This window comes from Labeo rohita, unplaced genomic scaffold (genome assembly GCF_022985175.1).
Source record: "Labeo rohita strain BAU-BD-2019 unplaced genomic scaffold, IGBB_LRoh.1.0 scaffold_1033, whole genome shotgun sequence".
Classification (NCBI taxonomy): domain Eukaryota; kingdom Metazoa; phylum Chordata; class Actinopteri; order Cypriniformes; family Cyprinidae; genus Labeo; species Labeo rohita.
The window spans coordinates 1-22,535 of record NW_026127157.1 but is presented as its reverse complement, the minus strand read 5'-3'; the positions used below and the strand labels follow the sequence as shown (position 1 = coordinate 22,535).

The following is a 22,535-nucleotide window of genomic DNA, read 5'->3' as shown; positions in this document are numbered from 1 at the left end:
CAAAGGAGCCAGCTGAACTTAAAAAGAGCTGCTGCAATGATTAAAACACTGCAGCACCCTCCGCCACAGGGCTGGGTCTAAGATTTTCCTTGTGCCCCTTGATCATCCTCAAGATACATAATATTTTTGATAGTTTTGTGATTATTTTAATTATATTAATTATATATTAAACTGAGCAGAAGTATAGTGTAGTTGTATTTTTCTTGTGCACCTCGTTTCCCTGCATCTCCCCCTCACTGACAAAATTTTGTGTGAAATGTTCACGCGATATTACCATAATCTTACGTTCAGACTTGTAAAAACCATTCACACCCTCATCCTTTTTTTGAGCCGTTTTCTGAAGCATTCTTGCTTCTCAAGACGGCCACCCACAATCACATAAACACAGCTCTTTAATTAAACACGCTCAAACCACGGTAGTGTAATCTATTAACTACGCACATCATAACTTTTTAGGCAAATATTATGTCATAAAATATTTTAGTAACACTGGATTTATATTTAACCTAAATCCCGTTTAATAAAAAGACATTTTAAGTTTGATTTTAACAGCACATGTCCACTATTGTTTAAACAACGAACAAATTATAAGGTGAGCGAAGAACATTTACGTTATCAAAGAATATCACTGAATTCAGTCTAACGTGAGTGTAAGCACTCTAAAAGAGCTCCAGTTATAATAAGTGGAGCTGTCTGCAGTGTATGATGAATGAATCTCTTATTTACATTGCATGTACATCTGCACTTTTCTTTTCTGATGAGAGAATTCACCAAAGTGCACTGACAAAAACTTGGCATATCAGCGATGTTAATAGTTAGTAAAATCACCTTAGTATCATAAAAAATTCTTCAACTAAAATCACAAAAGTGCAAATATATATATATATATATACTGGTTCACATATAACTCTTGTCTTTATTCATTTGTATGTTCATCTAAAAGTTTGGGCTGTTTAATATTACAATTTTGTCCAAAAAAATCCCACCGTGGCCCCGCCCTGCAACATCAAGCTCCACCCCCAGCATTATTATTGGCAACATTGATAATGTTTGTCCAGCAAACATCCAGTGTAATTTTGTATTAAGAAATTATATTTTCTCAGCCACAGAAAGTGCATTTCTTACAGTACTGATGCATTGCAGCATGGCACAACATCGGATCGTAAAAGGGACAATATTCACAAGCAGTGACAGAATCAGAAACAAGCAGTGCAAACTTGTGTACTTTGTGCTCAAAGGTTTTATTAACTAAACACTAACAACTAATCTAAACAAACAAACATACAATCACTCACACATGGGGGAAGGTCAAGTAAGACTGGATGAATGAAACCATTAGAGAAACGGAATAAAACTATGAAATGGAGTCAGTTACCACCTGAGCGAAACCATCAGCGCTGTTTTACAGCGGGGTCTACAGCTTATACTAAACCTCTGTTTCGTTTAGTTATATCCAAGTAAACAATATACAGCAAATTATGTCAGTTAATTTTGTTTTGATCTAGCCTATTCTTTAATAAAAAACAATGTCACTCCATGGCATTGGTAGCACAAACTGTGTTTATCTTCACAAATTCTAGTTCCACTTCACTGGATCAATGACTATATGGCATACTGGGCATCAATTTTTATTTATCTTTTTATTTTTTATTTTATTTTGCTGTCATCACTTGTCATCTTGGAGCTTTGAAGAGATAAAAATAATGGTGATTAATACATTGTGTTACAGTCCTGGTTACAGTGTGAACTGAAATCACTCACTTCTCTTTCTAGTTTCTGGATTTCCAAGTCCAGTTTTCTCAGTGTCTTGCGTTTAATTTCTGTCTCAGTGTCCATGTCCTGCAGCTTTCTTTTGTTCACTTTGATCTTGACTTCTGCCAAGTCTATCTGTCTCTTAAGATGCGTGGTGTAGAGAGGTCTGACAGTTTGTGAATTCTGTAAAACACCCATCAATTAGCACAGCAGGATTTGTGTGTAATGTAGATTTACTTTAGGCAATACTCACTATGTTACCAGGCTGCTCATCAGGCTGCACAGTGTCTGGATCCTGTTACAAATTTAACATTTTGGTAACACTTTAGAATACAGATCCGTCATTAGTGAATAACTACACAGGAACAAATGACTAATGCACTATTAACGTTCTAGTAACTACTGTTGACTAACAAGAAACTCTGATTAACAAATCAGTAAGTACTAGAGCTCAGTGGAACATTGTAGATCACTATTAGCTAATCAGTAACTACTATTGTTTCATATCTTCCAAGGAACTACTAAGAACTACTATATACATGTTCATAATTAATGTGAATGATGCAAAATATATAGTAAAGATCATGTTAACCCACTAGTAATGACTCAGGTATTACCAAAAAATCTCGAAGGAATTGCTATTTTTTTGGATCAGTATTCTAAAGTGAAGATCATGATAACTCTCTAGTAATGACTGAAATCATGGTAAGCTATTGAGGTATAGTCAGGTCCATATATATTTGGACACTGACACAATTTTTATTATTTTAGCTGTTGACCAAAACATATTCAAGTTACAGTTATACAATGAATATAGGATTAAAGTGAACACTCTGAGCTTTAATTTTTAGGGCAGAAAAGTTAAGGAATTACAGCTCTTTAATATGTACCTCCCCCCTTTTTCAAGGGACCATAAGTAATTGGACAGTTGACTCAAAAGCTGTTTCACGGACAGTTGTGGGCTATTCCTTCATTTTTTCTACATCAATTAACCAGGTAAAAGGTTTGGAGCTTATTCTAAGTGTGCCATTTGCATTTGGAAGCTGTTGCTCTGAACCCATCATGCAGTCAAAGGAGCTCTGCATGCAAGTAAAACAGACAATTGTTAGGCTTCAAAAACAAAAGAAATGCATCAGAGAGATAGCAGGAACATTAGGAGTGGCCAAATCAACAGTTTGGTGAATTCTGAGAAGAAAAAGAACACACTGGTGAGCTCAGCAACATAAAAAGGCCTGGACGTTCACAAAGGACGACAGATTGGATGATCCTCTCCATGGTAATAAAGAAGTTTTACAACATCCAGCCAAGTGAAGAACACTTTCCAGGAGATAGGCGTGTCACTGTCAAAGTCTACAATTAAGAGAAGACTTCACGAGAGCAAAATAGAGAGGGTTTACCACAAGGTGCAAACAAGGCCAGATTAGACTTTGTCAAAAAACATTTAAAAAACCCAGACCACCTCTGGAAAAGCTTTTTTTGGACTGCTGAAATTAAAATCAACGTGTACCAGAAAGATGGGAAGAAAAAAGTATGGAGAAGGCTTGGAACAGCTCATGATCCAAAGCCTACATCATCATCTGTGAAACATGGTGGAGCAGTGTAATGGCATGAGCATGCATGGCTTCCAGTGGCACTGGGTTACCGGTGTTTAGTGATGATGTGACAGAAGACAGAAGCAGCCGGAAGAATTCTGAAGTGTATAGGGATATACTGTCTGCCCAGATTCAGTTAAATGGAGCAAAGTTGTTTGGGCGGCTCTTCATAGTACAAATGGACGATGACCTAAAACATACAGCAAAAGCAACCCAGGAGTTTTTAAAGGTAAAAAAGTGGAACATTCTGCAATGGCCAAGTCAATCTTCTGATTTCAAATTGATTGAGCATGCATTTCATTTGCTGAAGACAAAACTAAAGGCAGAAAGACCCACAAACCAACAACAACTGAAGTCAGCTGCAGTAAAGGCCTGGCAAAGCACCACAAAGGAGGAAACCCAGTCTATTGTAATGTCCATGAGTTCCAGACTTAAGACAGTCATTGCCTGCAAAGGATTCTCAACAAAATATTAAAAATGAACATTTTATTTATGATTATGTTTATTTGTCCAATTACTTTTGAGCCCCTGAAAATGGGGGGTCTGTGTATAAAAATGGTTGTAATTCCTTAGCATTTTATGTCATATTTTTGTTCAACCCCTTGAATTAAAGCTTAAAGTCTGCACTTCAATTTAATCTTGATTGTATCATTTTAAAACTATTCTAGTGGCATACAGAGCCGAAATTATGAAACGTGTGTCAGTGTCTAAATATATATGGACCTGACTGTATGTAAGGTTTTGGATAATAATGACGTAAGTGTTACTATATACTTCACAAGGAATTACTAATTATTTGGATCCGTATTCTAAAGTGAAGATCATGGTAACCCACTAGTAACGACTCAAGTGTTACCAAAGCCATTGGAAGTATAACTATCTAGAACCTTACAAAACCCTCAATAGTTTTTAATGATTTCAGTCATTACTAAGGAGTTACCATGATCTTCACTTTAGAATATGGATCCAAAAAATAAGTAATTCCTTCTGAAGTATTTGGTATTACCTGAGTCATTACTAGTGTGTTACCATGATCTTCACTTTATAATTAATTATACATTTTGCATTATTTACATTAATTATTAACATGTATATAGTAGTTCCTATTAGTTCTCTGGGAGATATGAAAAAATAGTAGTTACTGATTAGCTAATAGTGAACTACCATGATCAACTGAGCACTATTACTTACCGATTTGTTAATCAGAGTTTCTTGTTAGTCAATAGTAGATACTAGAACATTAATAGTGCATTAGTCATTTGTTCCTGTGTAGTTATTCACTAATGACGGATCTGTATTCTAAAGTGTTACCGCCATTTTCTATTAGTACCACATCACTAACTTCTTATGTATTATGGACTAAAAAATTTGTCTTTTCCACAAAATTGACACGATACCTCAAGCCTTCTGGAGTCCAGCGACACATCATCATCATCGTTGTCCGAAGTGCACTCCACTGCGGATGTGCCTTCCCTCTGCCATTTTTAATGGAACTTGTATTAATAGTTTTGACAGGACATGCCAAGCCTCTGGTTTTAATAAAGAGTACTCACCGGATCATAGACTGGTGGCTCCAGATGTGTAAGTGTGTTACCAGACACTGCAAGGTAAGGCAAAGTCAGTCCACATAACAAAATCTAAATATTTGATTGTTTTCCATGTGCAGTAGTACAACAACAATGTACCTTGTCTGAAGAGGTCAGTTTCTCTTGCAGGGCCAGAGTCAGTGTCTGTTTCTCCCTGGATCCCTTCCATCACTGGCTTCCCTTTATTCAGCTCCTCTGCTGTGGTGAAGTCTTGTGTTGGAGGGCCAGACATACAAGCCTTTTTTTTTTTTTTTATCCTAAAGTCAGTACAGACAATAAAATGTCAGCAAACACATTCACTTAATTCATCCTTTTTTTCAGCTATCAAGTCACTTACCAGCCCTGCTGCCATTGACTTGCTGCCAGGTCCTTTTTTGGCCAGACATGTTTGTTCTTTAAGAAGGATCGATAAATAAGAGATAAATAAATAAACAATTAGGTATAAAAAAAATAAATCAAAGAAAAAAAAAACAAAATAGAAACAGATAAAAGAGTAGATAGATGAAAAATATTTTAATAGACAGATAAAATAAACTAAATTGCAATTAGAGAATTGAGATGTTCTTCAAGATGGCTGAGTTCAATCAAGAGGAGTGAGGAAATGAGGAAGCATGAATTTGAGAAGCACCACTAGAAGCTTCCAAGCAGGTGTAGCTGGAGCTGGTTGGAGCTAAACTGTGCAGGGCTGTGGCCCTCGAGGAACTAAGTTTGAGACCAGAGCTAAATTGTATTGTATAACATTTTATACCTGCGTCCATCTTTTTTGCCGCTTTCTTTTTGCTGCCATGTTGACAGGTGATTTGCTATGAAGAAAGTAAAAAAAGAAAAAGTTTTTAGCATTAGTTTAAGTGCATGTCAAAGAACAATTTTCACTGAGCCTGAGTTCACACTGTTCCTTGTTTATTGCACTGACTTTACCCAAAGTCCCTTTAAGACAGGTCATTTTACTCTGCGGTCATTTTTGCCTCTCAGGCATCCATGTGTAGCTTCTGTCTTTTTGAATGGGGAAACTGTTCACTAAGCTTATGATTAAATCTCACATTTGAAATCACCAATGAACTCTGACAACAACTGTCTCGTAACTTTTGCTTCTTATGTTCAAATAGAGTTTAAAAAAATTACTTTTCAGACTAGACCAGTCAATGTGCATGCACATACATGTGCGTCTCAATACTGTCTCTTTCTAGCAGCTAGAGCTTCTAATGGCAGCTGGGATGACTTGATTAATTTTCCATGTTGAGAGTTATGCTTTCTCCCATTCTTAAGTAATAGGAGTGCAACATGTTCCTATATCTAAAATCTTTGCGTCACCTTATGTTCTCACCAATTTGCTTTTAAATACGACTCCCTCAAACTCTTTTCCCTCTTCCTTTTCCTCCATCTCAAATGCATTAAACTTTCTTTTCTGTTCAGTCTTTTTTGTCACCTTGTCTCTCTCTTCCTCAACAGGCCTCTCTGGTTCTTCCTCCCTACTTTCGATTTGTTGCTCTTCCACTCCCAGTCTTTCCACCTCTGCATTGTTCTCTGACTTTCTGCCTCATTACCTTCTGTGACTTCTTGTTCTTTTTCTGGACGTCAACCTTAAAAATATATTTTTTCCAAAATGCACCCATAAAATCATATTAACATAATCTAAACAAAACAAACAAACAAAAAAGCTACAGAACTTACTGTACACGTTAAAATATTAGAGAAACATTTAAGTATTGGTGCTCGCCGATATGTCTTACCCTGTAAAATATGCTCAAAAAGTATGATAATTTTTTCCATCACACCATGTCCCTCAGGTGGGAACTCAAGGGGACATTGGACCTCTGCTGTCCAATTTTGGGCCTTGGAACATTTCCCCAGTAAAAGAAGAGGGACATATCCAAGAGCTTTAAGCTTTTCCATCTAAAATACAAGAATGTCAAACAGTACAACTTTTAAAAATGGTTTGTAATAATTCTGAAATAAACAGATTAAAAAACAAACAAACATCTGTTTAACCTCATGTCACTCCAAGCCAACATGCTTTTGTGTGTGTGTGTGTGTGTGTCTTTGCCAAATGCTTATTTGAAGAGTTCTTCCTATTTAGATCTAGTACATCAATAGAAATAATATGAATTACTTTTCATTTGAACTGTCAGTTTACAGGAATTAAAATTTATTTATGTACATGTAATGTATTATGGTTATGTACTTGTATGTAAAACATCTTTAAACTGTGTTGCCATTTAATTGTTTTTGTACAGGAAGTGTGAGGAAATTAAAAATGTTGCTTACCATGAGAGTTAAATTATCAAGAACTCTTGACTGATTCCGAGACTTAATAGTTGTTGTTGCCCACTGTTGGGCTTGAGCACGAAACTTTGCCAAACGTACTGATTGTCTGTGTTTAAAATCAAGCAATTTTCCACACTACAAAAACAGAGAAACAGAAATATTGCTTATTAAAATAAATGCAATACCATATAAAGAACTAGTGTTAGTTAGACACAATCACCTTAACACAGCGCCGGTTCCGGCAATTCATCTTGTTCCGGCAGTGGGGGCATTGACGCACAGTTGAACCTGCTGTTTTGACTATACAAAAACAACACAAAGTGACAAAATTTGACACAAAATAATAGACATCACATACAAAATGTAAGATAATTTAGAGTAAGTAGATGGGTACCTCTCAAAAACGATACACTTATTAAAGACTAATTTATCTTCATTATTATCAAGAGTGTTTGAGAGTTGGCCAAAATAAACATCCTAACAATATGTGAGTTTTTGATATATTTTTTTAGTTACATCGTGCACTAAGACTGACAGAAAATGAAAAGTTGTAATTCCCTAGGCTGATATGGCTAGGAACTATACTCTCATTTCGGCGTAATAATCAAGGAATTTCGCTACCGTACTGTTACGACCCCAAAGTGAGATCGAACATTTAAAATATAGACATTAAAAACATATACACACAAGCAATGTGCAGGACAATGATATAGTGCAATAAAGCGTTTTATTAGAGGTAAAAATGAAATCGCTACAAACATTTGGAGGTGAATCAAAGAAGGTGATATATAGCAGGTGCAATGATATTACGCAGCGTCTGAAAATAGGCTAACTTCCGCCAACATAACCAACGTGACCACCTGCTGCACCCATGGTACGGCAGCAAGGTTCCTTGATTATTACCTCCGAATGAGAGTATAGTTCCTGGCCATATTGACCTAGAAAATAGCAACTTTTTATTTTTCGTCAGTCTTTGTACACACTACAGAAGAGTCAAGTTTTAAATAGGAAAAATATTGAAAATCTTTGGTAATTTTTGAGCAAGATGCTAATGGTCTAATCAGATTCAATGATCTATGCTAAGCTATGCTAAAAGTGCTACCGCCAGAACCGGAGATCGGCTGGATGGGTTCAAAAATGGTAAAACTCAACTGTTTAACTCTAGGGGAGTTGGAAAATGAGCCTGTAAATACTATGCCGAATGAAAATGCAAACTCATTGTATAGGTATGCAGTAGTAAGAGACGTGGTTGATAATTAAGTGCAGAGAAAGTAAACCAGTCCAAGCTCAGAACATGTTTACAGCACTGCAAGATCCAGTAAGAAGCACTTGAATTTGCCACAGAATGAATAAGGTTGCTGTGAGATCTAGTGAGAATCATTCAAATTCACATGATCTGTAGAACTTGGTGGCACTGGTGCTACTGCTCACAAATGTTGGTCTGCAGCCCTGTAATCCTTTTTTTTTGGATACATAGCAAACAAATTTAAAGGATTGCGTTTTTTGTTCTTCGTTGGAATCTAAGATGAGGATAAAACAGGAAAAATAGGTAAGTGAAGGCCCACGATTCCTAGTTATACATTTTTTTAGCTGAATTAGGAGCTCTCTGAGAGGATTCTTAGAAGCTTTAAGAATACAGGCCCAAGGATGGATTGCCTGTTGTTGTTGTTGGTGGTGGTGTTTTTTTTTTTTTTTTTTAGTTAAATGTTTTGTTAAGGCTACTCATGCATTTTTCCTCATATCTCTATTTCTATAGAGCCAGACATTTTAATAGGGATCAAATGAGTGAGTTCAGCTTTAAGAATGAAAACCAACCTGTTTGTTCTTCAGTATCTTCATGTTTGACTCTGAATGTTTCTTCAATCTTCATGTCTTCACTCTCCTCTTTAATAAATGGCATCTTTGTTTGTTCCTCTGTTTCTTTATGTTTGACTCCGAATGCTTTTATATGGAAATTAATAAGATTAAGTTACATAAATACTTAAACATCAATGTGTTATTTAGTTTAAGCCAGAACACTAAAATAAGAGTAGAAATGTAGATTTTTTTTTCTAGTATAGATGTAGAAATCCTACTAACGTTATAGTAGCACTTTTTTCTAGCTAAAATCCTAACAAAAACGAAAGGAGAGAAAGATGCAGGAGGGCAGAAGATGTACAAAAGCACCTGCTACTAGCAAATGAATTGAGAAAATGAACAAAACAAAATAGCTCAGCTTTGAGAAAGAAAACCAACCTGTTTGTTCCTCAGTATCTTCATGTTTGACTCTGAATGTTTCTTCAATCTTCATGTCTTCACTCTCCTCTTTAATAAACGCTGTTTTTTTCTGTGTCTGAACACTTTGTACTGTTGAAGATGAGGATAATTAATAGAAAGTACATTATTCTCAAAAATAAAAACAAAATCTCTGAGTGTGTCTCATTTAAGCTCCCTAGTTCAGCATGCACTGGTATGGGAGTTAGTCAGACTGATAAATAATGGACGTAATATCTGATTAAAATATAAATACAACAATTAAAGTTAATATTTGGTATTTATGAATTATATTTGGTATGCAATTATTTCTACGTAAAATTTAATGGATTACACTTTCATGAAAACATTGCAACAACTGGTTTGTAAAAGTTACTATTACACATTGTGTTTGTTGTTCTCTTCTGTCGTCAGCGTGCTTTGATTCAAGCGCTTCAAATCAATGAATCATTTTACGAATGATTCGGTTCAGATGACTCGGATCCGTTTTTCTCACTTCTTTCCGGTACTTGAACGATGTACTGATTCACACACGGGGAGCGAAATAAGACGCACTTTTTTCTGTTATTAATTTGAGTATGTGCTTTACTCACAAAAATAACGTTAACATAAAGTATTACAACGTTCTAGTTTAAGATTAGCTCGTTTAGTTTAGGTAGCTTGTAAAAACGTTTAATCTCAAAGTTTGCATTGATTCAAAAACTTAAAAACAAACCTTTCTTCAGCCGAATCACAACAGATGACGAGCACGGCGCAGCTTTATGACGTCATATCACCAGAGCACAATAAAAGCCACATTCATACACTGCTGTCTGAAATCACAAAATGTTTCTTGAAGCACATATTCATTTTAAGTAGTTGCAAGAGGAAAATAAACAAAGAAGTGTTTCTGACTCAAGATTATACAAAAACATAAAGGTGATATATTATCTTTATATTAATTAAGAAAGACAGTGCATGATTCGAGCCAGATGGAATTTGTATTTGTAAACTGTAGAAATGTGCAGAATGATTTTAAAAATTAAGTATAGGAAATTACAGAAGCTGAAAACATTACAAATGACAAAAAAAATCACTTAACTTCTAGTTAAGGTTTACAATACAAATCATATTGGAACAACTGGTTTGTTAAACAAAGCTAGGTTTGTCTTATAGTAAATCCACTATAAGGTGCAGGAAATATTTCTTAACAAATTGTACACAAATAATCAAACAAACATTTGCATATAGGTTCCAAATGCTGTGGACTGGGTTTTCATTGAGCCTATCACTATATTGTGCTGTGTTGAGCTTTTCTTCAACTTTAACAAGTCCTTCAGTCCCCGCTGCTGAAAAACAGCCCTACAGCATGAGCCTGCTACCGCCACACTTTACTGTTGGGATGATACTGTACAGATGATGAGCAGTGCCTGGTTTCCTTCAAACATGATGCTTGGAATTGAGGTTCACCAGACCAGAGAGTCTTGTTTCTCACAATCTGAGAGTTCTTTAGCTGCTTTTCCAAGTGTGTTCTCATGTATCTTCACTGAGGAGAAGATTGAGTTTGGCACAATAGCACCATAAAAACTGGATTGGTTGAGTGTTACAGTGATGTTTGTCCTTCTGTAAGTTTCCCCCATCTGCATACAGGATCATAGAGCTCAACTAGAGTGACCATCAGCTTCTTGGTCACCAGTCTAGACAAGGCTCTTCTCCATCAATTGCTCACTTTGGCCAGGAGTCCAGCTCTAGGATAAGTTTTGGTTGTTTCAAACTTCTTTCATTAAGGGTAATGGAGACAATATGCTTCTGTGAACCTTCAGTGCAGCAGATTTTTTTCTGAACTCTTCCCCAGATGTGTGCTCATCTGTCTCTGAGCTCTATAAGCAGTTCTTTTGATCCCAGGGTTTGATTTTTGCTTTGAAATGCATTTTCAGCTGTTACACCTTTTATTGAGAGGCATGTGCCTTTCCAAATCAAATTCATTCAAATAAATTTGCCACAGGTTAACTCCACTCAAACTGTAGTAACATCTACAAGCGATGTGAATGCTCCTGAACTAAATTTCAAGTGTCCCAGAAAAGGTTTGAATACTTATGCAATGGAATCCTTTCATGTTTGTATTTCAAATGAACTTTCAAAGTTGTTTCAAACCTGTTTTGCTTTGTCATTACTGTATATGGAGTGTACACAGATGTAGAAAGAAAAGTTATTTAAAGCAGTTTAATATAAGACAAAATGAAGAAGAAGAAGAAAAAAAGAACGAATACTTACGCAAGGCACTGTATATCCAGAACAGAATGAATAAATCTTCAAATAAGTTGTAAAATCATAAAATGAGCAAGGAGAGAAGCTTTGGGCAAAGTGGTGCCATTTGCTCTTTCTGGAGATTTTTATTGTTTTGTTGTATGGCATCTGTTTTGTGCAAGTTTCTTTATAGGGAAATAATTTCTGATCTTACACAGCAGCTAGCAACAATTGAAGGTAACAGAGAACTGAAATTCAAGCTCGAATTTGACTTCAGAGTTCAGTAGACGACTTTCAAATCAGGTTGGTTTTTACTTGTTATTTTCAATGCGAACATAGGCAACACTTTCCATAGAGGTTATACCGTTTCTGATATTTACTGCAAAATTGTTGTTTGTGTATATTGTGCAATGATTTTCATCTTATGCTCCTGTGGCAATGAGTCAGTTTAAAACAAAACCATTAAAATGGAATCTGGAAGTGTGTCTATTATATCTCTTCATTTCAATGGGATAGGAATAATAAATGTCAAGAAGAATGCAACATCAATGAGATCACAGAATAGAATGTCATACACAAAAAGCCTTAAGTAGGTCATCCATGAATCCTCATCTTTTACTGATTTGACGAGGGAACAATACTGAGCAGTACAAATTTAACAGAACAGAACATTAGTCTCCACCCCTGTTTGAGACACTGCACCCTTTTTGGGAGGAGAGGGCGGGGGTGGAATAGTAAAAACAGAGTAACTTTATTCCTTATAAGCAAAGTGAAAGTAAAAAGGAAAAGAACAAACAATTTCAGTCGGTTTCAAAGACGGGAACCTACACGTCTGTATATTCTGTGGTAAGTCCAGAAATTTACTTTACAAATATGGTCATATAAAATGGGCTGCCATTTGTACTTCAGCTTTTGAAGGGGATTTTTAGACTTATGTTTGTATTCTTATATTCCTAATAAACAGAGGTTACCTAAGGTTACCTAAACTGGAAATGTCAATGGGTGACCATGGATTTAATCAAGTTTGATTTTTTCTCAGACTGGTGAAATACATGTATGCATTAATGTGTTAAAATCTGTTAAGAAAGGCATCATGTTTTTTTTTTTTTTTTTTTTGGATTTTATAAAATTGTGTAGATGCCATTCATCTTGTCACAAAAACAAAACAAATGAAAGTAAAAAGAACAACTGGTTTCTCAAGTTAGTGTAAGCAACTGTCAAATGTTTTAAGCTGTGTGCAGCAGAAGAACTTTTGAGAGCTGCAATTCACGCTTGAATTTGACTTCAGAGTCTGCTAGATTATTTTAAAACCAGTTCAGTTATTACTTGTTTTATTCCAAGAGCAAATGCCATTATTTGTACAGATACTACACTTTTTACAATTTTAACCAAACTGAGCAATGCCCTTATTTTGCTTTTTTTGAAAAGCAAAGTCTAGTTTGGCTGATAGAAATGTATGATTGTTACATATTGGGCTCTGAAGCAAAAGTAAAAACAGGCAATGATGTAGAAGCAGATCTTCTGCAGAGGCAGTGTTTAGCCACACTTTTACATCATAGAATCATACATTTTGGCAACCTGTTGTTTTGGGCAGAACTGTTTTTAGACTAATGAGAAATTTTTGAGTTCTAAAACTTGATGTAAATAGGGCTTGTAAAGATGTTATATCTAACTTTGTGTTTCCATGTTTAGATGTGAAATCAGTCTTTAAACACTTTGAGGAAGGAAGGTCACTGCATCTAAAATGAATCTCAGTGAAGACAGAATGGAGGAGAATTCTAAATCTAAAACAAGTCTCTGCAGGAAAACAGAAGAGTCTGGTGCTGATCTGCACCAGATGCCAAGAGGATCATCTCCAGATCTTAGCCGTGTGTCTGTAAAGTCTGAAAACTCCATGCAGTTTGATATACCTAAATTTACTGATGAAGCTATGACCACTGAAGTCAGGTAAAAAATTCATTATTTATGCATTTAGCAGATACTTTTATTTAAAGTGACTTGCAGTGGTGGCAGGAGGTGCTAAAACATTGTTTTGCTTGTTTGTTTATTTATCATTATCAGCAGGAAAAAGAGAAAAAGAGAAGCATCACCAGGACCTAGCTGTGTGTCTGCAAAGAGTGATGACTCAATGAAGATCAATCTTTCTGCACGCAGTGATACAAACATGACCTCTGATCCCTTGTTAGTATAAATATGGAGTTGTTGACTTAATATAATGTTGCTTTGATGAACTCTATTTATTACAAACATGATACAATTTGCAACAAACCTTATTTTTACACGCACCATTTCCAAAAAAAAAACATTAATCTGTGATTTGTTGATTCTCTTTAACCTTTTTTAACTGAGAAAAGTACTAAGAAAAGATTAGTTTATACTGACCAAGGTAACTGTATTTTGTAAAACATAAAGACTCAGGCTTTACAAGCAAAGATATGTTGTGGCTTACCACTTTGTGCTTAACTTCATGAGAGTATTTTTTAGCAGTAATAATTTAAAAAAAAATCTCAAAGCAAGATTACAAACAATTTTGGCCTTCAACCATTATCCACACATAATATTCTGAAAAAACTTGAATGCAAAAAAAATCTCAGTCTTTGTACAGCAAGGCAGGTGGAGAAGAAAATAAAAAATAAAATAAATTACAATGTCACTTGCAAGAACCGCAAATCCATGGCCACAGAACAGCAGAGTCTCATTAAGCGTTTCCTCCCGTAGAAAACAATTAACACTTAATATGGCTTAATGTATTAAAATAGTGCTATTAAAAGATCAAATGCAACATACAGTTTACCAATACAATGTATATGTGTATAGTGTTTTCCTCTGCAAAACGTGGCATATTGTGTCATAACGGATTAAGAGGATAAAGACTAAACTCAATATGCTCCTCTTCATTATTAATAGAACTACAGACAAGCAAGTGAGCCCAGAATAAACACAACGCTGCATTTATTCCCATTTAGAATAATCTCTACAGCCCTTTTATATCATTGTTTTTGTCCATTATGGTACATTATGTTTGCGCATTGTGTTCATGGTCATATGATTGCCTTGAAGTACATTAAATTAATAAACTGTATATCAAATTAGATATTTTGAATTGCACTTTCCATGTATCTTAATACATTAAGCCATATTAAGTGTTTATAGTTTTCTACGGGAAAAAAAAAATGCTTAATGGGAGACTTTGCACATTGCATTCATACACTCTTAAAAGTAAAGGTGCTTCACAATGCCATAGAAGAACCTTTTTTGTCTAAATGGTTCCATAAAGAAGCTTTAACATCTGAAGAACCTTTTTGTTTCACAAAAGGTTCTTTGTGGAGAAAGAAGGGTCTTCAGATAAATATATAAAAAGGTAAGAAAAAGATGGTTCCTTAAAGAACCTTTGACTGAATGGTTCTTTGTGAAATCAAAAATGTTTCTTCTGTGGCATTGCTGTGAAGATCCTTTTAAGCACCTTTATTTTTAAAAGTGTATTCTGCTGTTCTGTGGCCACGGATTTACGGGTCTTGTCTTTATCTCTTACAGATGACTTGCAGGACCCTGTATGTTATGCTATTAAATTAGTTTTAATTGTTTAACCACCACAGCGTCTTGTCTCTGTTGGCAACATGCCCGATTTGTGTGGATTGCAAGTGACGTCGCAGGTAGCGGAGAGTGCAAGTGGCAATTGCGAGTGACATTGTAATTTATTTTCTGTTTTCTTGTCTTCATCACCTGGCTACTGTTGTAAAATGTTGAGAGATTAAATGTAAAAAATAGTAAATAAACAAAACAAATACAATATAAAAAATTGCAAGTGACGTCACTTCCAGAAGTGCAGGCGTCTGAGAGTGCAAGTCTGAAAATGCAAGTGCACGTCTGTAGCCAGACCCTTCTCGGCCTGGCTGTAGTCCAATCCTGTTAATATCCTGTTCCAAAACAATTGAAAAAAGTGTAATTAAAAGGAAAGGTGCAGTGACACAGTGGTAAATATGTACATGTCCCAACATTTTCTGTATGCTGTTGCAGACATCAAATTCAGAATGTGTTCATATTTACATATATTTACATTGAGTTGGCCAGTAAAGTCGCCAGAATTTTTTTTTAGCTTTTGCCAGTTAAATCAAATGTAAAGATAATTAAGGAATAAACACATTCTTTTTTCTTATTGCATGTTAAAATTTTTCCAATTTTGTCTGTATCTGGAGTTGATATATTTGAAAGTTTTATTAATTTTATCATCTACACTAGTCAACATTTGAAGTGAAAGAAAACCTTTTATCAAAGTTATCCTAAAACCAAAACAATACCTGTTTATGTCTTAGGACAACTTTGATTAACTTTTTTGATCCACTTTAAATGTTGACTATTGTAGACAAACTTATATTACATGCTTTTTTTTTCTTCTTAGCAGTGGGTTGGAATACTGCCTGACTAAGAAAAGGAAGCAAAAAATAGACTCCAAACAAAAGCTTGGAGAGACAGAGGAGACAGAAAACCTGCATCAGCATTCTTACCAACCAGGAGAAGATGTTTTTCAAAAAGTCAAAGTTCAACACAAAAACAGCATGAAGAACAGGTATGAGAGATTGTTTGAAGGAATCGAACTACAAGAGACTCAAACCCTCCTGAACAGGATCTACACACAGCTCTATATCTTAGAGGGAGAAAGTGTAGGGGTCAATAAAGAACACGAAGTTTTACAGATGAAGAACACAACTAGAACACAACACTCACAAGACATTCCAATTGAATGCAATGACATTTTTAAAACCTCACCTGAACCAGGATGTGAGGAGAAAAATCAAATCAAGACTGTTCTTACTAAAGGCATTGCTGGAATTGGAAAAACCGTCTCTGTGCAGAAGTTCATTCTGGACTGGGCAGAGGGAAAAGCCAATCAGGATATCGATTTCATGTTTGTGCTTCCATTTCGAGAGCTGAACTTGATCCAAGATCATCAGTACAGTCTTCACAGACTTCTGTTGGACTTTCATCCTGAACTTCAAGTTCTGGATTCAAAGGTTTATGAGGAGAGTAAAGTTTTGTTCATCTTTGATGGTCTGGATGAAAACAGAAATAAACTGTTGTTTTTGGACAGAGAGACAGTTTCTGATGTGACTAAGATTTCATCAGTGGGTCTGTTGATTTCAAACATCCTGAAAGGAGATCTGCTTCCCTCTGCTCTCATCTGGATCACCACCAGACCAGCAGCAGCCAATCAGATCCCCTCTAACTACATCAACCGTGTGACAGAAATTCAGGGATTCAATGAGCCTCAGAAGGAGGAATATTTCAGGAAGCGAATCAGTGACCAGCATCAAGCCAATAGAATCATCTCACACATTAGAAAAGCAAGAAGCCTCCACATCATGTGCCACATCCCTGTCTTCTGCTGGGTCTCATCCACTGTGCTTCAACAGCTCCTGAATGATGATCTGAGTGCAGAAATTCCTCAAACTTTGACTGAAATGTACATCCACTTCCTGCTGATTCAGATCAACATGAAGAATCAGAAGTATAAAAAAGAAATCCAGAGAAACCCCTGCCATCCAACAGAGAAGTGATTATGAAACTTGCTGAACTGGCTTTCAAACAGCTGATGGAGGGGAATGTGATGTTCTATGAAGAAGACCTGATTAAGAGTGGCATAGACGTCACTGATGCCTCAGTGTATTCTGGGATTTGCACTGAGATATTTCGGGAGGAATCTGTGATTCAACAGAGGAAAGTCTACTGCTTCATTCATCTGAGCTTTCAGGAGTTTCTGGCTGCTTTCTATGTGTTTTACTATTATATAATAAAAAATGACAACACATTGCAGTATTTGGATCAAGTACATAATCTCCACAGGGACACTGTCCATAAAGCCCTTCAGAGGGAGAATGGACAGCTGGATCTGTTTCTGCGGTTCCTGTTGGGTATCTCACTGGAGTCCAATCAGAGACTATTAAAGGATCTACTTACATACACAGTAAACAGCTCAGAGAGCCTTAAGAAAACCTCACAGTACATTAAAGACAGAATAAAGTCTGACAAATGTCTCCCCACTGAAAGATCCATCAATTTGTTCCTCTGTCTGCTGGAGATGAAAGATCAGACGCTGTACAAAGAGATTCAGGTTTTTCTGAACACATTCAGACAAACACTCAGAGAAACTCACTCCTGCTCAGTGTTCATCAATCACCTGCATGCTTCAGATATCAGAGGAGGTGCTGGATGAGCTGGACCTGAAGAAATACAACACATCAGAGGAGGGCAGAAAGCGACTGATACCAGCTATGAGCAACTGCAGAAAAGTTCTGTAAGTAATTTTATTCTTATCATATTGTCCAAAAAAACAACAACAAAACAAAAAAAATAAATGTGCAAGTTCAGATTGATTAAATTTAACATTATGAGTAGACAACCTTTTTCTGGTGCACCTTGAAATTCTCAATTGGACTGACTGCATCAGTAATTAAATGTGTTATATTAAATATATAGTGCTTGTTATACTGTCCAAACATTTGTATGCCAAAAATGTAACATCTTGGTATGGTCGTTGCTTTTGAGATGATTATGACTGGTTTTATGATTCAAACACACAAGGGTTTCTATGGGTCATTAAATATATTTGCAGTGCTTGTTATACTGTCCAAATATTTGTATGCCAAAAATGTAACATCTTTGTATGCAGCAAAAAAATATTGCTCCCCTCTAGTATTTCTATTATTTATGAGCTAAACTTTTTTAATCTGTATGTTACAATGCCCTTTGTTTTAGATGTACACTGTAATAGTCTAAAACAGTAAATGATCTCATTGTTCAGAGGTAAATATGGCTATCAAAATTATGAATATAATTTATAAACAGAGAAATATATCTATAAACATATTATGGCTGTCAATTTAATGTGAAAATCTGATCAATTAGTTATTGAAAAAATAATGCATTAAATTGATCACAATTAACACATTACATGATGGATCCTATAAAATGCAGTTATATCAGTGGCGGCTACTGGTCTGTCAAATAGGGGAAGCTCATTTTCGGCCTACATCGTAAAATTGTCTATTTATTTATTCACAAGAATGTGCCTTATTGTCATAAGTAAGTCACAATGCAAACAATGAAAAAAAAAAAGCTTTAATTATGCAAAATATGATGTATTTTTTCTTTTAGTCAGATGCTACTATACAGTATAAATATTTTGCAATTTAAATAAGGTTATTATGGAGATTTATTTATTTATTTATTTCTAAAGTATTTTAATAGAAATATAAGGTTTCATTATGTTATGTTAAAATTTTTCAAGATTACTTATATAATTATATATATATATATATATATATATTTATATCATCCTCCATGTTAATATTTAATGTAGTAATCTATATATATATACTGATTACTACATTAAATATTAACATGAATGAATGAATGAACGATCTAAAAAAAATATTAAACTCTGTAAAAGTGAAACAAGGAATGTGGTGTATAATTGTGTGAAATGTATGATGAAAATCAAGCAATTTCGCCAAGCAAATATAAAGAAATAGGTTGCAGCAGTTTTATTTCGACTGAACTTGAGAAATCCACATGGGACTGAGCGCAAATAGCTTCAGCGATTCCTTATAGTACAAAATCGCTGTCAGTCAAATAAGCAATCTTTCGACAGACCCTCCAATCATCACGCAGAAGCTCGGAGTCCAGGCCAGCCCACTCCTCATTTGCTCCTCATTCACCCCCAGAGACGCTGAGCGTCCGTGGGCGGGACATAATCGCAGCGTTTATCCAATGACCGTCTAGTTTCAAAGCACTGAAAAAAAAAAAAACGTTCAAAGCAGCCCCATTGAAGTCAATGGACGCTGGGCTTCAACGGGGAAATGCACTGTGACGCTACGGGAATGTATGAGAAGAAAATCAAGTCAGCCGACCTGCTATATCTAACTGATTCTGAACGAACTCGTCTTTGAGATGAACGTTTTCTAACGCATTTTTAGTCAATAAAATGTTAATACAATAGTACATAATTTGACCATTAATTTTGTGACATTATAGGGGAAGCTGAGCTTCCCTTGCAGTCTTAAAGAAATCGCCACTGAGTTATATGCCCCTTAAAATAAGAACTTAGTAATAACTTAATACAATAGAACTGTTGTGAGTTTCTGAGCAACACACAATTTCCGAATGAACAACATTATGACATCACATAATTAAAAAAGAACATCACACTCCTGACAAAAAAAGGGAAACAAACAAAAGTGCTAAAATGACAAACATTTTAATAAACACATGAAATGTGTACTGTTTTCTTTACATGATTCCCAATTCTTTCCATTATGCAGGCTTTACTTTTTTTTCTAATACTGTAATCAATTCAATCCAGCAATTAATACATTTACCTGTGAAGCAGATTTATTACATTCGTTAGATTTGTTAATTATCTTAATAAAAAAATCAAGAGCATTTTTGAAAAGCACTTCATCAAGCATAATAGCTGTCACTATTCAGAATAATGCATGGGTCAGACTATCTAAAGTAATCATTCCCTCACGAAGTAAAACTATCTGTCTATATTATTATATTATATTATTAATATTATTATTATTATTATTACAATATTGTTTATATGCAACATCATAATACTACTTTTAAATTAACTTTTAAATTATTATTTTAAATTCTGTTTCTTGATGCAACTGAATAACATTTACATGAAATAAACTGCTCCAGAGCAGGTTTGTGCTTACAGTCCTGTTGCTATCACAGCAACTTTGGCATGAGCTTTGAAGAGCCTATCAATCCTGGATCATGTCAAATCACAAACAATAAAATCCAAATAACAGAGCAAATCCACATACAAAGAACAGACCCCGCTCTCAAGAGAGTGTCAGTAGTTGCTTGGATTTTGTCTCTACTAGCCGGCAATGTGATATGTATTTGTTAACAACACATAGTATCCATTTCTAAGTAGAGTTTAGCCATTGGGCATAGTAGCCCAAGCACATATAGACGTAAGAGAGGCACTTGTCGTAAGTTCTTTGGTGCAGCAGCTAGAGTTGGGCCGATAGATGATGCCATTGTCCATCAGCGATGGCTGATAGACAACACGATTCATGATAAATGCTTGTCAGTGGTGCTCAGGATCTAATTCGTCATCGTCATTTCTCCTTACTCTGTTTATGCTGTAAGTGAAATTGTATGTACTGTAATGTAATAGGCTACCACTAACAAGCAGCTAACCATGTCACTCGTGTTGTTTTATTAGAATGCATTATTTATATGTTCTAGTGCTGCTTCTTGTTTTCTTACACTCAGCAGCATGAATATTAGCTTGTATTGTTCATTTTTTATGTCTCCTGCTTTGTTGGGGTTACAAGTCCGACCTTGAGGTTTTCAAGTCCAACTCTTTAACCATAAGGCCTCAGAACCAGATCTATTCCACCAAGACAAAATACAATAATATTGCCAAATCCATCACTATCTCTTCACGAGTTGTCATGACAATAATACACAGTTCTGTGAAGAAACTCTAGATGGCACGTTGATAGGTCCTTAAGTCACCTGCTAATCACATCATTATCTACATGACACAGCTGATTCAGTTGCATCAGCTGCCAGTTAGCTTGCTGCTCATCATTAAAATACTTTGTCAGTGTTTGCTGTAATAGTTTGCATCATGCTTTCAGAAAACCTTCATAGTCCTCAGCTCCATCTGTACAGATCTGTAGTAAATTAGCTCAGAGGTAAATGCATATAAATAAATACAATTAGTTATATAAGCTGCGACAAGTAACTGTAGCAGAATTAATATTACCATCAACTAATCTGTTTGTACAGTGAACATTCAGGGTAATGTCATATCAACTTTAATGTTAGTATCATGGCCACAGAAAATAACTTTCTTACAGTATTAATGAATTAAAGCATGTAGTGAGATTGGCTTGTTTAAGTGACATTGGTCTGCAAGCAGTGAGAGAATCAGAAATTCATGTCATTTGTGCACAACTTTTTATTGACAGCACTAACACGTGAGATGCAAGTAAGACTGAATGAAAGCGTTAGAGAAACAGGGAATGAAGCTATGAGGAGTCCACAGCTTATTCTAAACCAGTGGTCTTAAACTCAATTCCTGGATGGCCCCAGCTCTGCACAGTTTAGCTCCAACGTTAATCAAACACACCTGATGATTCGATAGTTTGATTCAATAGTTTGATGGTGATAGAGTTGCGATCACATTCTTCCAGGTTAAAAAGTGACAAACCCAAAGGTGTTATTCTGATTTGGTGGTGGTCAGGAGACTTTTCTCCCAGGTGGAAAGTGAAGACATGGCTGTAGTTGAGGCTTGCAAGGCGTGGCTGCGCTAATCCTGTGACTTGCTAAGTCCCATGCGAGCAGCAACCAGAAGATGAAGTAGCAGAAGAAGAGAGAAGAGGGCGAGGTCACACCAATAGTGCCCTTAAACTTCTGTGGAGGTCACACCTCAATGGTGAAATACCAGTATGTGCTGGTAGATATGTTTTGATGCTGGGATGCTGGTTAGGTATGTTTTGATGCTGGTTTAAGCTGGTCCTTTGCTGGTTTATGCTGGTCATGTTGCTGGTCAAGGACCAGCATAAACTAGCATCAAAACATACCTACCAGCATATGCTGGTTTTTTCACCAGGGCTTCTAGGGGTCAGTGAGCCAATGGTAACTTAAACCTTCAGAGGGAAGGTTTACGACTGTTTGTCTTCGAGCATGGTGTTTAGCTATAGCTAAAGTAACTGGACTGATTGTTGATGTAAAAACAGTTAAAGATTCTTATAATATGAGTAGTTGCATAGGTATAAACATATAATATATGCTATCATTTAGATAAGCAAAATAAGAATTTATAGATACCAAA

General features: G+C 35.7%; 2 protein-coding genes across 3 annotated transcripts; one reads left to right on the top strand and one right to left on the bottom strand.

The window, feature by feature from the left end:
* Nucleotides 1-5,259: 5,259 nt before the first annotated feature.
* Nucleotides 5,260-10,194, bottom strand: LOC127157309 (uncharacterized). Its single transcript, XM_051100540.1, has 8 exons — nucleotides 10,164-10,194; nucleotides 9,431-9,541; nucleotides 9,011-9,136; nucleotides 7,416-7,495; nucleotides 7,196-7,330; nucleotides 6,661-6,823; nucleotides 5,679-5,733; nucleotides 5,260-5,323 (listed from the first exon to the last, which is right to left on the bottom strand). The coding sequence occupies exons 2-8, from the start codon at nucleotides 9,483-9,485 to the stop codon at nucleotides 5,260-5,262; spliced, it is 678 nt and encodes a 225-aa protein (XP_050956497.1). The 5' UTR covers nucleotides 9,486-9,541; nucleotides 10,164-10,194.
* Nucleotides 10,195-12,952: 2,758 nt separating this feature from the next.
* On the top strand, nucleotides 12,953-17,242 carry LOC127157308 (NACHT, LRR and PYD domains-containing protein 3). Of its 2 annotated transcripts, XM_051100537.1 has the most exons (3): nucleotides 12,953-13,621; nucleotides 13,739-13,855; nucleotides 16,074-17,242. In XM_051100537.1, the coding sequence occupies exons 1-3, from the start codon at nucleotides 13,419-13,421 to the stop codon at nucleotides 17,227-17,229; spliced, it is 1,476 nt and encodes a 491-aa protein (XP_050956494.1). In that variant the 5' UTR covers nucleotides 12,953-13,418; the 3' UTR covers nucleotides 17,230-17,242. The 2 variants fall into 2 exon arrangements, with proteins under 2 accessions (XP_050956494.1, XP_050956495.1); XM_051100538.1 differs by lacking the exon at nucleotides 13,739-13,855 and having other exon boundaries at nucleotides 12,955-13,621.
* Nucleotides 17,243-22,535: the final 5,293 nt, after the last annotated feature.